The following is a 13,380-nucleotide window of genomic DNA, read 5'->3' as shown; positions in this document are numbered from 1 at the left end:
TTTGATATTTATGTTTCAGGCTGAAGTAGTTTTAAAAGACTGAGTCATTACAAGTGGAAAAATATGACTGTATAATATTTTTACAGCAGTTTTTGGGGAGCTGCCAATTTTTTGTCCTTAGGGCGTAAAGTATGACTTAAAAAAAAGTCTAAAATTACAGAAAAATAAAAGTGGATGAAAATCAATGTTGCTCTCAATCGTTGACCCATTTTAGGACCTAATTAAAAAAAATGATCCTTGAAATGCATTTTATAGAAATTATTTCTCTTTTTGGGGGTTTTTGTTCAATAAAAATCAAAGGAGTTATGTAAACATACTGTCCCAAAAGAACTGTAATTAATCTGTGGTATGTGTATTTCAGGCTGAAGTAATTTTAAACACAGTCATTTAAAGTGGAAAAAATATGACTTTATAATAATTTTTACAGCAGTTTCTGGGAAGGTGGCATTTTTATCCTCAGGGTAAAAAGAGCTGGGATTTGGGGATTTTTAAGGTTGACAACAGGATCCTAAACTACGCTGACTCTATAAATAACTAAAGTCCTTGCTAATAATCAAATTAGCAGCTGTGTGTAGTTAGTAGAAATGTACAGTTCAAAATGTAAACGAACAAGTCAGCGCTACCTAAAGGTGCGAACAACATTAACAACTGCAAATTTGATAAAGACATCACAAAATATGTCAGTTTTATGGTGTTTTTTCTGTTGCCTTTCCAAATGTACACATGTTAGCAAAGTTTCCTCTACAGCATGTGGGGATTATATCATGTTATATCATTTTATATCAGGTTGATTCTTTTACATCTTTTTATTTAGCTTTGAGCAGTGTCATTTGATTAAACATTTATTCCATTTATTAAACATACAGTTTCAATCAGTTTCAATCTTGTTTTTCAGTTTCATAATGTCCATCAATGTGTTCCAGGTTCACAGCCGGTGCGCTCTCACTCATTTTGTGAAAGTTGCCAGCATGTCTCAGGGCCTCAGGATGTCTGGATTGTGACTCACTGGATTGGGCTATTACTGATACTGGGCTGTCACTTTCAGCTGGTCACCAGTGGTTATTTTATGCCAAACCACAGTCCTTTCTAAACCACATCAGAATCAGAATCAGAATCAGAAAGGGTTTTATTGCCAAATGTTGAGCAGGTTTACAACATAAGGAAATTGCTGCGGTACTTAGTGCAAACATACTGTCATATAACGCTTAAATAGACATGAAAATAAAAATAAGAATAAGAATTAAAAGTGCTAAGTAGATAGATATATACATGAGTGCAGGTGGTGATCAGTGCCAAACATGGAATGATGCAGTGAACACAGCGTAGGGTCATGTGTTAGTGGTGGGAACAGTCATACGGTTATTGTTCATGTGTCCAACAGCAGAGGGGAAGAAACTGTTCTTATGGCGAGAGGTTCTGGTGCGAATGGACCGGAGCCTCCTGCCTGAGGGGAGCAGGTCAAACAGACTGTGTCCAGGGTGAGAAGGGTCAGCTGAGATCCGAGCTGCACGCCCCAGTGTCCTGGAGGTGTACAGGTCCTGCAGAGATGGGAGTCTGCATGCAGACACATATAAATTACTGAAGCAAGAAGATGTAAAAAACCAGAGATATCTTGTGCACAGTGCTGAGACGCAGGCGGCATGTGACAAAATACAGTGTGATGTACTGGGTTTAGAATTTATGGCACATTTTTAACATTTGCCAGGTTTGTGTGGGTCACTTATATCAGGGTTAGGGGTTGGAGTGAGCTTAGGTTAACATCCATCTTGTTTTAAGGAATTTCTGCCTGTTTGCTTGAAAAAGCAGAACTGCAGGACCAAAATGTCTTCATGGTACTGCCTGGAAAGCAAATCTTAACCCTAACCTTAATGCTGAGTTCAAGCACCTCTCCTGTATAATACGTTTTGGTTAATTCTGTGTAGAGTCATGTTACTTTGCATAGACACAGGACCTCTGAAGGGTTCCTGAAGAGTTTGGCACTGAGACACTGACAGATGATGCTTTGGGTCATGTGGGTTGTGGGCTCCATGTATCTGACTTGTTCATGCGCACCCTTCAGATTCTGGATCAGATTAGGAGTTTGGAGGCCAGCTGAAAGACTTTAGGCTGTTTCCCTGCAGCCATTCCCGGGCAGGTTTGTGGTGTAGTGGGGATACACTGTCACGCTGTCCGAGGCAGCTGCCATCAGGGAGCACCACTGGGGAGGACTGTGCTTGGTCTGCAGCTATGTTGGGTGTGTGGTTCATGTTGGTTAGGAGTCAAAACGCCATTCATATCATGCCAGACGTTTATCCCAGCCAAGAATTACATAATAATGACACAAAAATCATCAAGTTATTTATTTGTGACTCTAACTCTGTTCCTGATTTGAGTAATATTTCACCTGTCAGTGTTTACGTGCTCACCGAATCAACCAGAAGTTTTTTTAAATTTTTTTGCAGGAATTCCATTCCATATTTTACTCAAGAGTTTCTTCTGGAGCACCCACATTGTGTCACAATGTCTAATGCAGTGTTAGCGGAAAGTGCTATGAACTTCAGCACAAAGTGTTCAATCCCACTCGCGTGTTTTTCTAATATTAGAGTGCTTACGGTCATAATGTGGTTATGGTGCCTCATGAGCGCCACTTCAAATAAAGTGTTGCAGGCCTGTTAGTGCTGAGATCATCCCTTCTGCTTATTATGGCCATGATGCATGGAGGGATTTCAGGAGAAGATTTTAACTTCAGCATCATGATGCATGGAACACAGGACCATAGAAAACCAACTAATAATAATAACTGCAGCTATTATTGCCTGTTTATGGGACACAAAGTGTTCTCAGTCTATCATAGCCTGCAGCTAACAGAGGGGGATGATGTTTTGTGGAAATTACGTGGTCTTCAGTCAGTTTCTCACAGTGAAAAGTCCCTGCTGGCTCAGCTCAAACAAACAAAGATAGTACCTTCATTCACTGCTGCTGCATTTTATTTAAATGAATGACTTATTTTACATTCTGAGCATTGGAATAATCACATGTTTATTGTGGATACTAGCATGACTCATGACTTTGGTGTGTAGTATGCACATCCAAGGCAAACTGAAGGTACCCTTACTGAATGGAGAGAAGGAAGATTACTGAATAAACTTGCTGCCATTTTTCTTTTATAAACTCATCAATGTCATCAAGAGATATAGAAAGAAGGTCAGAGGGAAGACAAAGTATGCTAATTTCACTTAGTGTTAACTTGGCATTCATAGTTTAAGATACTTATCTTCTTTTTACAATTGTAGATGTAATTATTGCAATTGCAATCATTACAGCGAAACATTCTTACAACCTGATACAAGGTGACTTTACATTTTTAATGGTTATATTCTGACCTCTAATGGCTGAAATTGTAATTACAGATTGCTTTTTATTGACAAATTTCTTTATGCTTTTCTTTGAATGAACAACTTGTATTATAATAAGGGCTAAGCCTGTTATTTGTCCTTACATAATTTGAAATTCAGCACGTTTAAAAAAAATCAAAAACAAAAAACAAAAGAAAAGAAGAGAAAAAAAAATCGATAACTGATTTTCGTTTGATTTTCACTAGCAATCGATTGCTCTGGTCTTGAGCTCTCTGCGCCGCTCTGATTGGTGCGTCATATTTTCTGGCGCCAAAACAGCAAAGGTAAAACAGACTGTAAACATAGCGGAGCTGGGTTGCGTCAATAACATTTTACTAAAAGTATTTTTGTAACTGACCGCTTTACAGATTATTCAAACGTAAATGGACACGCAGTCGTATTTTCCCGTACCGCCTGGGGTGGGTATGGAGGAGAATTTCCTGTCTTTGGACGATATTTTGCTCTCTCATGAGAGACTTCCTATCCGGACAGAGTGCACTTTCCCTCGGCTTGGCTTTCTGGAGAAGTCGAGTGACACGCAGGACATCCCGGAGGTCGGTAAACACATAACAGTGAAAGTATTGCGAATGTATTTATGTTAAAACAAGTAAATCAAAAGTACCGGAGTCGCCCGTTTATCTTTTTCACAAAGCTACTTAAATCTCGCTAAACGTTATTCATATTTTTGATACTTTTGTTTATGTCATTGTATTTATAAAGGGAGAATCTTCGAAAAAGCAGTTTCCAGCGTTTAAGGATAGACACGACTCGCGTGTAAATTCGGCGTATTTATAAACGCGAACAACTATACCAGTATCAAGATTTCTAACTTTTGTATGCTTAAGCTTCAGCTAGTTAGCATCGCAAGTGTTCTTCAGTCGGCTACCAGAAGGTGGTACTAGTCTTAAAAATCTACTACTAAATAAATAAACTACATTTGAAAACCAATGTTTCTAATGGAGCAGGTAACGTCAAGCCTTGTTGTAGGTATCGCAGTAAAGTGAACAGTGCTTTAGTACATGTGAGGTCTTGGATTTCTTAAAAAATCCGGTGTACACCAAAACACACCCCTGTAGCACTATTAGAGCTCCAGAGAGCCGGGGTATTGTTACTCCATCACTGTCTTTTGTTTCATCCCAGGGTACAAAGATGGAGCTTCCTCTGTGGCTGACCAAGGGCCTGTATGAGAGGAAGAGGAAAGTGGTCTCTGTGGAGCTTCCTAAGGTGTACAGAGAGGGTTGGAGGACCGTGTTCAATGCTGATCCTAACGTGGTGGACCTCCATAAGATGGGGCCCTACTACTATGGCCTGGGATCCCAGATGCTGCACTTTGACAGCCCAGAGAATCCTGAGATCGCACAGACTTTGCTGCAGGTAAAAATAAAACGTTAACATGGAGGTAATCAAGGATGAGAGAGACCAGAGTAGATCTGCATCACCGAAAGTGCAAAATAATCCTTATTTATCTTTTACTGTCCTGCAGTGCCTGCTCCAAAGCATGTTAGGTTCGACTTAAGAAATTAACAGGTGTCCATAAACCAATCAAATATCTGGAAAATAGTGTCACCATCTTTCAGACCTCTGTCTGGACACGGTATGAGTGTCTAAAGCAGGGCTCTAGACTAACTTTTTGCCATGGGCGTACCGGTACGCCTAACTTTAAAAAGTTAGGCGCACACAAATTTTATAATAATTTATATAATATAATGTGTTTTTCTGGATACACTGTGCTTTTTCAGCATTCAAAGATTGATGGCACTATGTCAGGGCACTGGCTATGAATTTCAGAAGGATCAGGCCTTAACTTAACAGAAAAGTTAGCAATAGTTCTTTTCCTATTACAGCTACATCTACTTCTGTCGTGCCTAGGCTGCTCACTAGGGCTGGGTATCATCACTGATTTCTATAATCCATTCGAGTCCGGTTTTCAAAGTCCCGATTCGATTCAACTTAGCCTCAGACAGTCAGAAATATTATAATTCTGATCATTTATCAGTACTGACTTCATCAGAATTGTGAACATCACAGCAGATGCCTTTGTGTGAAAGTAACTGAGAATAAAACACAGAAAAACATGAAGGAGATTTTCCTGGTCTGGCTTTTTATAGCAGATAACCTTAAAAATATTCTACAATGTTCTGCATATAAAGTTTAAATTTCTTCAGTATTGAACAACAGAAAAAATAGGCTTTCTTGTCCGATGTCATTTAAGTGAAAAAAAGAAAAAGACAGCAGCCGACAGCGCTGTAAACAATGGTAGACTGGTGGGTAATAAGAGAATGAATAATACTGTTCTTGAAGTACAGAGAGAGAGAGAGCTAGCTGTGCATGAAGTGTGATTTTAATAGTCGTGGAAGCAAAACAGCAAAATTCATGACGACATTGATCAAATGTGAAGCGCAGTTTGCTGCTTCTTTTTCTGCTGGCTCTGTGAATTTTGGTTGGAGAAAGACAAAACCTGCAGCTCAGAATCAGCGCAAAAAGACGTCATCACAGCGCGGACCGGACGCATCAGAATCGCTAAGCACTGACAGTGTGTCCGTCTACGGGCCGTTGGGTGAGAAAGCCGAGAAAGACAAAGTTGATTCTGATGCGTCGGGTCCGTTCTGTGTTTACGTCTTTGTGTGGAGTCCGTGTACCTGCTCTCATTTGCTGTTTGGTTGTTGTTAAAAGGGTTTTGTGAGCTTTAATCTGAGAATCTGGCGTTTCTGGCAAAACACAGTTATATTTAAAAGTCGATTCAGGATTTAATGAATTGATATCGCTTTATTCAAGCTACTTACCTCCCACTTCCACCTGCACTTTCAACTGGACCACGGCCAATCAGAGGTCCCGCCCCTTACTATCTCTGATTGGTTTAGTCCACGATAGGGGCATAACGTGTGTCTGTTGTTGACCACAGGGAAGATTGCAGTTTTTTGTTTGTTTTTTTGTTTTTGCTACCCGAACAACTGAACTTAATTCTGCTGTTGTTGTTGGTATTTGTTTTTCATTCTTTGTTTTGTTTTTTTATTTATTCTGTGGGGAAATTTTAAACACTTTTATTGACCTACTGGCCTGCTTTTATTGATCATAAAACCAGGCACCTAAGCTGTGTCGCTGATCTTATATAAAATTTGTTAGTGAGCCTACTTACTTCTTTGATTTAGGCTTCTGTGTTTGTTCTTCACTCACTTGCCTTATTTTTCAGAACTGCAGCTGAAAGAATATAGCTAACCTTATCTTAGATACAAGTAAATAACATTTTAATTGAACCAAATACACAGTTTTAATTACAGTCACAGCCACCTGTGTTTTAATGATAGAGCTGTGATTGTATTGTATAAGCGACACACGTTGTGTTTTTTTTAAAAAATCCCTTTCCATCATGGATGCCAGTACACCTTGTTTATGTTGTGCAAAGCACTTAAAGTCTGCACACATTCCAGCAGGACATTTTAATATACTAGAGCACCGAGCTGTTCCTCTCACACACACATTCAGATGTTGCAGCTTTAGCTGCAGTAACTGTTCTTTTCAGCCTCTGTTATGTCTTTAGTCTCTTTGTCTTTTTCACACTGCTGCCAGTAGACCTGTCTGTGCATTCGATTTGTCACGCATTCCAAATACTGACTCTTTTTGCGAATTCTGAATCGTGTCTTGTTGAGTTTATAAGCACCTTGGGGTGGCTGTTGAGCCTGATCACCAATGTTTGGTTAAGTGACGCCAGCAGCTGTGGCTCAGGTGGTAGTTACTCCATTGGTAGGACGGTGGATCGATCCCCGACTCCTCCAGTCAGAAGTGTCCTTGGTCAAGATATTGAACCCTCATTTGGCCCATATGTGTTGAAGTGACTAGGGATAGACAAAAGGCCTGTGTGTATGATTGGGTGAATAAAATTTGCAGTAGAAAGTGCTCAGATTACTCAACTGAGTAGAAAGATATTACAGAAGTGCCAGCTTTATCCTGTATATGTTAGTATTTGCCTCAGGTTTCGTCATGTTTAGTACAAGCAGCCACCATTGTAACAGGAAAAAAGGAAACACAGACTAGACCTGCTGTAATAATAGCAGGTGTGTGCTGCACAGCCATGAAATAATACATACATAAATCAGACAGGTTTTTATTCCACATGACATGTGCAGTGATTGATTTCCTTCATCAAGGACACAGCATGTCTGCAGATTCGTGAAAACAGTGTGTGCGCTATGGGAGGTGAGGCAGAACTACAGGAGAAGTACAAGCCATTAGCTTCTTGTGGTGGCAGATATTAAGTGGACTCTTCATTAAAAGCTCAACATTTTAAAATGAGTGCATGGGTGGAATTTTAAGTTGCCACCAGAGTTTGGGATTGTCTGCGTATTGATCTTTGTGTACAGATGGTTTGTACCTGAGCAGCTCCTTTTATTGCCACTCATAATATATTAAAAAAAAAAACTGAAGGAAAACAAATGAAAGAGTCCAGCTTTAGCTGTCTATACCGACGGCTCATTCTGACTGTCTCTTACTACTCGTGTTTTGCAAGTGAGGATAATTTCTGCACTTTCTATGAGGTGGAAGATGGAAAAAAGAAATTGGAGCCTGTGTTTGGTCATCGTGACCGCGATCTCCTTTGAAACATATTGTCACTGAAGCCTTTGCATGGCTCTTGTATCTTTTCCATTCCTGCTACACCTTTTTGTCCTTGTCTTATTATCAAAGTGTCTGAAGGTCTCAGAGTATCTTAAAGCATTCATGTTGTTTTCCTAAAACCTCCTAAATGTGGCATCTGACTGCTGCTGGCAGTAATGCTGCTTAATGATTTCCAGGTAAACTGATCCTTGTGTGATGTAAGTTTAATATGCAGGCTTGAAATAACTCCATCCATCTTTTACTGTAAAAGTGCTTCCATTATTAGCAAAAATGCTTCCTCCAATAGAAATTCAGGGTGTATATAATTATAGTTATCGTGTATATCATGACTATTCAGACTCAGCTGCTGAAATATTATATAACATGCAGATTTGGTAACTGGACTGACTCTTATGGAGTGCTTTTCTGTTATGCTGGATGGAAATCGATGGACTCGGCCAATTAGAGTTCAGTATCTTTGCCAAAGAACATTTCAACATGTGGACTCAAGCAGCCAGTAATGAACCAACAACCTCTGTTTGGTAGACAGCTCGCTCTACCTCCTGAACCAATTTCGACATTTTTTCTGTAGTTAACCAAAATGACCGAGGCCATATTTCTTAGCAAGCTGTGCAGATGCTTATAGAGAAAGCTGTGCAGTTTTAACCCATTTCCAATCAGGAAGATATTACAGATTTGCTTCAATTATTCATTTTGTTTAAGCTATTAGATAACAAGAATATTTGACTGCTTGTTTCCTTGGATGGCCTAAACCTCTTTGAGGGTGCAGGAATTAACTGAAAAGTTTGAAACAGTTGTGTTGGATACTTAAAAAAAAGTTATACTTTGGATACAACAGTTTTGTTTTCCCTCTGAGGAACACCTGCATGATGTTTTTCTGCTATGCATGTGTAGCTTTCTAGATTAATTGCTAATCTGAATGAAGAGATTAATGTACAGTTTTGTTAAAATTGCTCCCAAAACAGATTTTTGTAATTTTTGAACACGAGCAGAACCCTTTGATTAAACACGTGAGTTATTAACCCTTTAAAGTCGGTCGGAGCGGGCACGCTCCGTTTTGCTTAACTATTTTTAAATCCCTGTAGAACCGGAACCACGTGAGCTAGCGCAATAATTTTTTTTGCATATGAAACCGGAGGAGTTGTACTTACATCTTATGCCATCAGCTTGTCCTCGGTCACAGTTTCCTTCCACATATAGCTTTGCAAAAACTGCATAAAAAGCAGCAACAAAAACATAATATTCCAGAAACACGCTTTGCCGATCCGATCAGCTGTTTGTAACACTTCCTACATTAGAATAAACATCAGCGTGAACTATCGCATGTCCGCCATTACCTGCCCAAAACCGGAAGTGACGTCATTTTCGCGGAAATTTAGTTTTTTTTACCATCAGGGCCTCATCAGCCTATACTGGTGTTTAGTTATGTTTGACTTTATGACTTTCTGTGTCGTTTCTGGGATGCTTAGGACTCATATTGCACTGCTGGAAATAGTTTATTTTGATGCATATGCTGCTTTTTTGCAAATTTGCATTATAATATTTATTTTCGTTTTTCCTGCAGTGTATAAAAATTGGTGTATTTCAAAAATAAAACTATGAAGACACTCAAAATAAATTTCCTGTGGTGGGAAACTATTTTGTGCAACTTTTTTGTATTTACAGTTTTGAGGGATAAGACTCTTAAATTTCTCTAACTAGAAATATATGTTAAAAAAACAAAAACGATTTTCAATTTTTTTGTAGTTTATTGCACTTTTTTGCAATTTATGTAATTACTATGCACTTAATGCAGACATATTATTAAAATCTGGGCTATAATGGTTGTATTGATGTATAGCAACTTGAAATGCTCCCAAAAATGGCTCCACAGCATGTAAATATATAATATAAGCTCTGGCGGACTTGGTTCTATGGTAGGTCTTAAAGGGTTAAGCTATTAGATAACAAGAATATATGACTGCTTGTTTCCTTGGATGGCCTAAACCTCTTTGAGGGTGCAGGAATTAACTGAAAAGTTTGAAACAGTTGTGTTGGATACTTGTGAATTTTTCTAAAAAGTTATACTTTGGATACAACAGTATTGTTTTCCCTCTGAGGAACACCTGCATGATGTTTTTCAGCTATGCATGTGTAGCTTTCTAGATTAATTGCTAATCTGAATGAAGAGGTTGATGTACAGTTTTGTTAAAATTGCTCCCAAAACAGATTTTTGTGACTTTTGAACACGAGCAGAACCCTTTGATTAAACACGTGAATTATTAAAATGCAGAGGGTGATAAATGGCTTAAAAGAAATGTATTAATCGTGGACATTTGTACAATGTTTGATGGAGAGAAGGTGCAGAGGGGTGCATTAAAAACTGTCCAGAATTCACGAAATGTGGTATCTGATTTCCTCTCCACTTGTTGAGGCACAGAACGTTTCTCTGTTTTAAGCCCTGTTTCCGTCTTCTCATCCTCTGAGGTGCTAAACCCTCCAAATAAAGGATTTCTGCTGGATTAACACAAAGATCAAACGCGTGCTGATGGTATGTTATGCGTTCCTGGACCAGCAGGGGCAGACCACTGTTTTCTCTGCAGCCAGACATGAAGTTTTTCCTTGTAATGAGGTCACAGTGTTTGATGGCTCTGAGGTCACCTTCTGTTTCAAGCAGAAATCTGAACGTGAGATTAATTTATTTGTTGCATAAATGAACAGATCTGAGATTAGAAAGCGAGTCTTTGACTTTGTGCATGTGTTACTGCACTCTTTAGTCTTGTTTAAGGAAAGAGGTTTTGTCCTGGTGTAGCTGACTGACAGAAGCAGCAGCCCAGACGTTTTATTAAAAATGCTCACAGGACACACATTCACTGATAAACCGGTGTTACTCTCTTCATCACAGCTAGGGGGTGCAGTCAGCTCAGGAAGTGTTACAGTGCTGCTGTTACCAGGCAGACTCACTTTAACCTGACTCTGACACACAAACAGAAACACATGTTCAGAGTTCTTTGCAGCCTCTCATAGCTCAAACTGTTAGAAGCTGTAAGATTATTTTTAACGTGAGCACAATAGCTTAATCTGTCGTGTTGAAATTGATCAGTTATGAATAATGCACAACTGCATTCTGACTGAAAAAATAGAAAACTAAAGGTGCCAATCAGTCTGGTGGCATAGTGATCGACAGAAAAAGAACAGTTGTTTTTGTTTTTTAAACTGTCTAAGTTTCTTGTTGACATAGTAATTCTTTCAATGTTCGAGTCACACATGTTAGTATTGATCTATATTGTCACATCTGGATCTATAATATATTTGCGTGGCTATCCCTCTGTGCTAGAGATGCACTGACCCACCTTTGTCCAAGTCCTATCTGATATCGATACCATTACTTCAGATATTTGCTGATATTCTCCTGAATCCTAAATTTTTTCCTTGGGAATTAATAAAGTATGCTGATTCTGATTCTGAAATACTAGTAATGAATTAATGGCGTAATCATCCCCGTGACAAAATCACGTGCAAACTCCACACAAAGGCCTCGGCTGGGGTCGATGCTGACCGCTGTGACACCTGCCTCCCAACCTGTAACCCGGCCTTTGGAGTAAACTAAATGTTTATTCCAAAAGTCGGGTTAAATTAAAATGTCCTGGGAACAAACCTTAATGCTCATGTTGACGTACTTGGATGACCCACAATTTCATTTTGTTCTTCCTGTGAATTTTTTTAAAAAATTGAAATAGAAAAAGCAAATTAACTGTTATTGAAAATAATCGTTTATCTTTTCTAATTTAATGTTACAACTCAATGTAGCAGCAACAGGGAGAGCCATGTTTAGACACACTCTGATGTTACCGCCAATATTTTTGAGATCAAGTTTTTTTTCTTCTTTTTTTTGAAGCTTTGAAGTTTTGCCTGAAAGTTGAAAACATGAAATTCTACATGTCTGAAGTTTAGCATTAAAATGATTATCAAAGGTGAGCTGTGTTGCACAAACTGGGTCACTCTGATTGAAAACTTTCCAAGCATGCCTAAAATGTAAAATACATTCACTGCTTGGCGAGTTTCTGCACATTAAACTTTTCCTGCTGTCCTCCATCCAGACATTTATCGCTCGCTTCAGGCGGACCATGGACTCCTCGCAGAACGCCTACAACGAGGACACGTCAGCGTTCGTGGAGCGTCTGGACTGTCTGGAGAAGGCTCTATTCAGGTCTGGCCAGAGCGGCCTAAACGGCTTCCAGAGCTGGGAGAAGGGGCAGGCCTCGCAGCTCACCGCCTCCAGCCTGGTTCTCAACTACCGCAAGAGGAAAATCACTGATGTTCAGCCCTAGCCCTGCTCGCCCGCAGGAGACTCTTTTTAGTGCCGTCTTTGTCCACGGACCGCTTCTTCCCCTCAGCCTGAGCCATGCAGGAAGTGTTGAGACGTGGAGCCTGTAAGGAGTATAAAGACATTTCTATTTATTTGTTACATTGTGTGCATTAAGAAGCTTCTTTGTGACATTTACACAAGTAAAGACTGTTTTTACCAGTAAAGATTCAAAACATTTGCTACTTTCTATCATTACAAGGCGAGTTATAATATCTTCTACTTTGGTTTGAATTTTTAAAAATCTAAAATCAAAGCAACGCTATGAAGATATTCATCCTGATATCTAAAGGCCTGTTAATAAACTTGTGATATTGGTATTAGAGCAGGGCGATATGACCAAAAATATTTATCACGATAAACATTTGAAAATTTGCGATAACGATATAATTGACACGAGACAAAATACTTTGCAACTCCACAGCTTTATTAGTGCAAAAAAAAACACAACATGTGTTTTCACTTAAACAAGCAGCTGTTTTTTTATGTGCATTAAAGTTATATAAAAATTTAACAGTGCAAATGCAAATTCTTTGCTGACAGTTTAACCAAAAGGCATTTCAAGTGGAAATTGGCCGACATATCCTCAGCATAACCATGTATAATATCCACAAAACTTAAAAAGGGCAGCACGGTGGCACAGTGGTTAGCACTGTTGCCGCACAGCAAGAAGGTCCTGAGTTCAATTCCACCATCAGGCCGGGGTCTTTCTGTGTGGAGTTTGCATGTTCTCCCCGTGTTTGCGTGGGTTCACTCCGGGTACTCCGGCTTCCTCCCACCGTCCAAAGACATGCACTTTGTGGGGATAGGTTAATTGGTTAATCCAAATTGCCCATAGGTGTGAATGTGAGTGCGAATGGTTGTCTATCCCTGTGTGTTAGCCCTGCGACAGACTGGCGACCTGTCCAGGGTGTACCCTGCCTCTCGCAGGGCCCCATGACAGCTGGGATAGGCTCCACCGCCCCCTGCGACCCTGAAAAGGATAAGCGGAAGCGACTGGATGGACTTAAAAAGAGGTTATACACACACAATATGGTAATATTATGTTGA

At 39.5% G+C, this 13,380-nt stretch overlaps 1 protein-coding gene across 1 annotated transcript; it reads left to right on the top strand.

Annotated features, from left to right (window-relative positions):
- The first annotated feature begins 3,650 nt into the window (after positions 1 to 3,650).
- Positions 3,651 to 13,149, top strand: gins3 (GINS complex subunit 3). The gene is made up of 3 exons (XM_087844560.1): positions 3,651 to 3,928; positions 4,515 to 4,748; positions 12,065 to 13,149. Exons 1-3 carry the CDS (start codon positions 3,758 to 3,760, stop codon positions 12,293 to 12,295), a joined length of 636 nt encoding a protein of 211 aa, XP_087700686.1. The 5' UTR covers positions 3,651 to 3,757; the 3' UTR covers positions 12,296 to 13,149.
- The last annotated feature ends 231 nt before the right edge of the window (positions 13,150 to 13,380 follow it).

Source organism: Neolamprologus brichardi, chromosome 7 (assembly GCF_056152115.1).
Source record: "Neolamprologus brichardi isolate AB-2024 chromosome 7, ASM5615211v1, whole genome shotgun sequence".
Classification (NCBI taxonomy): domain Eukaryota; kingdom Metazoa; phylum Chordata; class Actinopteri; order Cichliformes; family Cichlidae; genus Neolamprologus; species Neolamprologus brichardi.
Note: the sequence above shows the minus strand (reverse complement) of the source record. Positions and strands in the feature narration are given on the sequence as shown.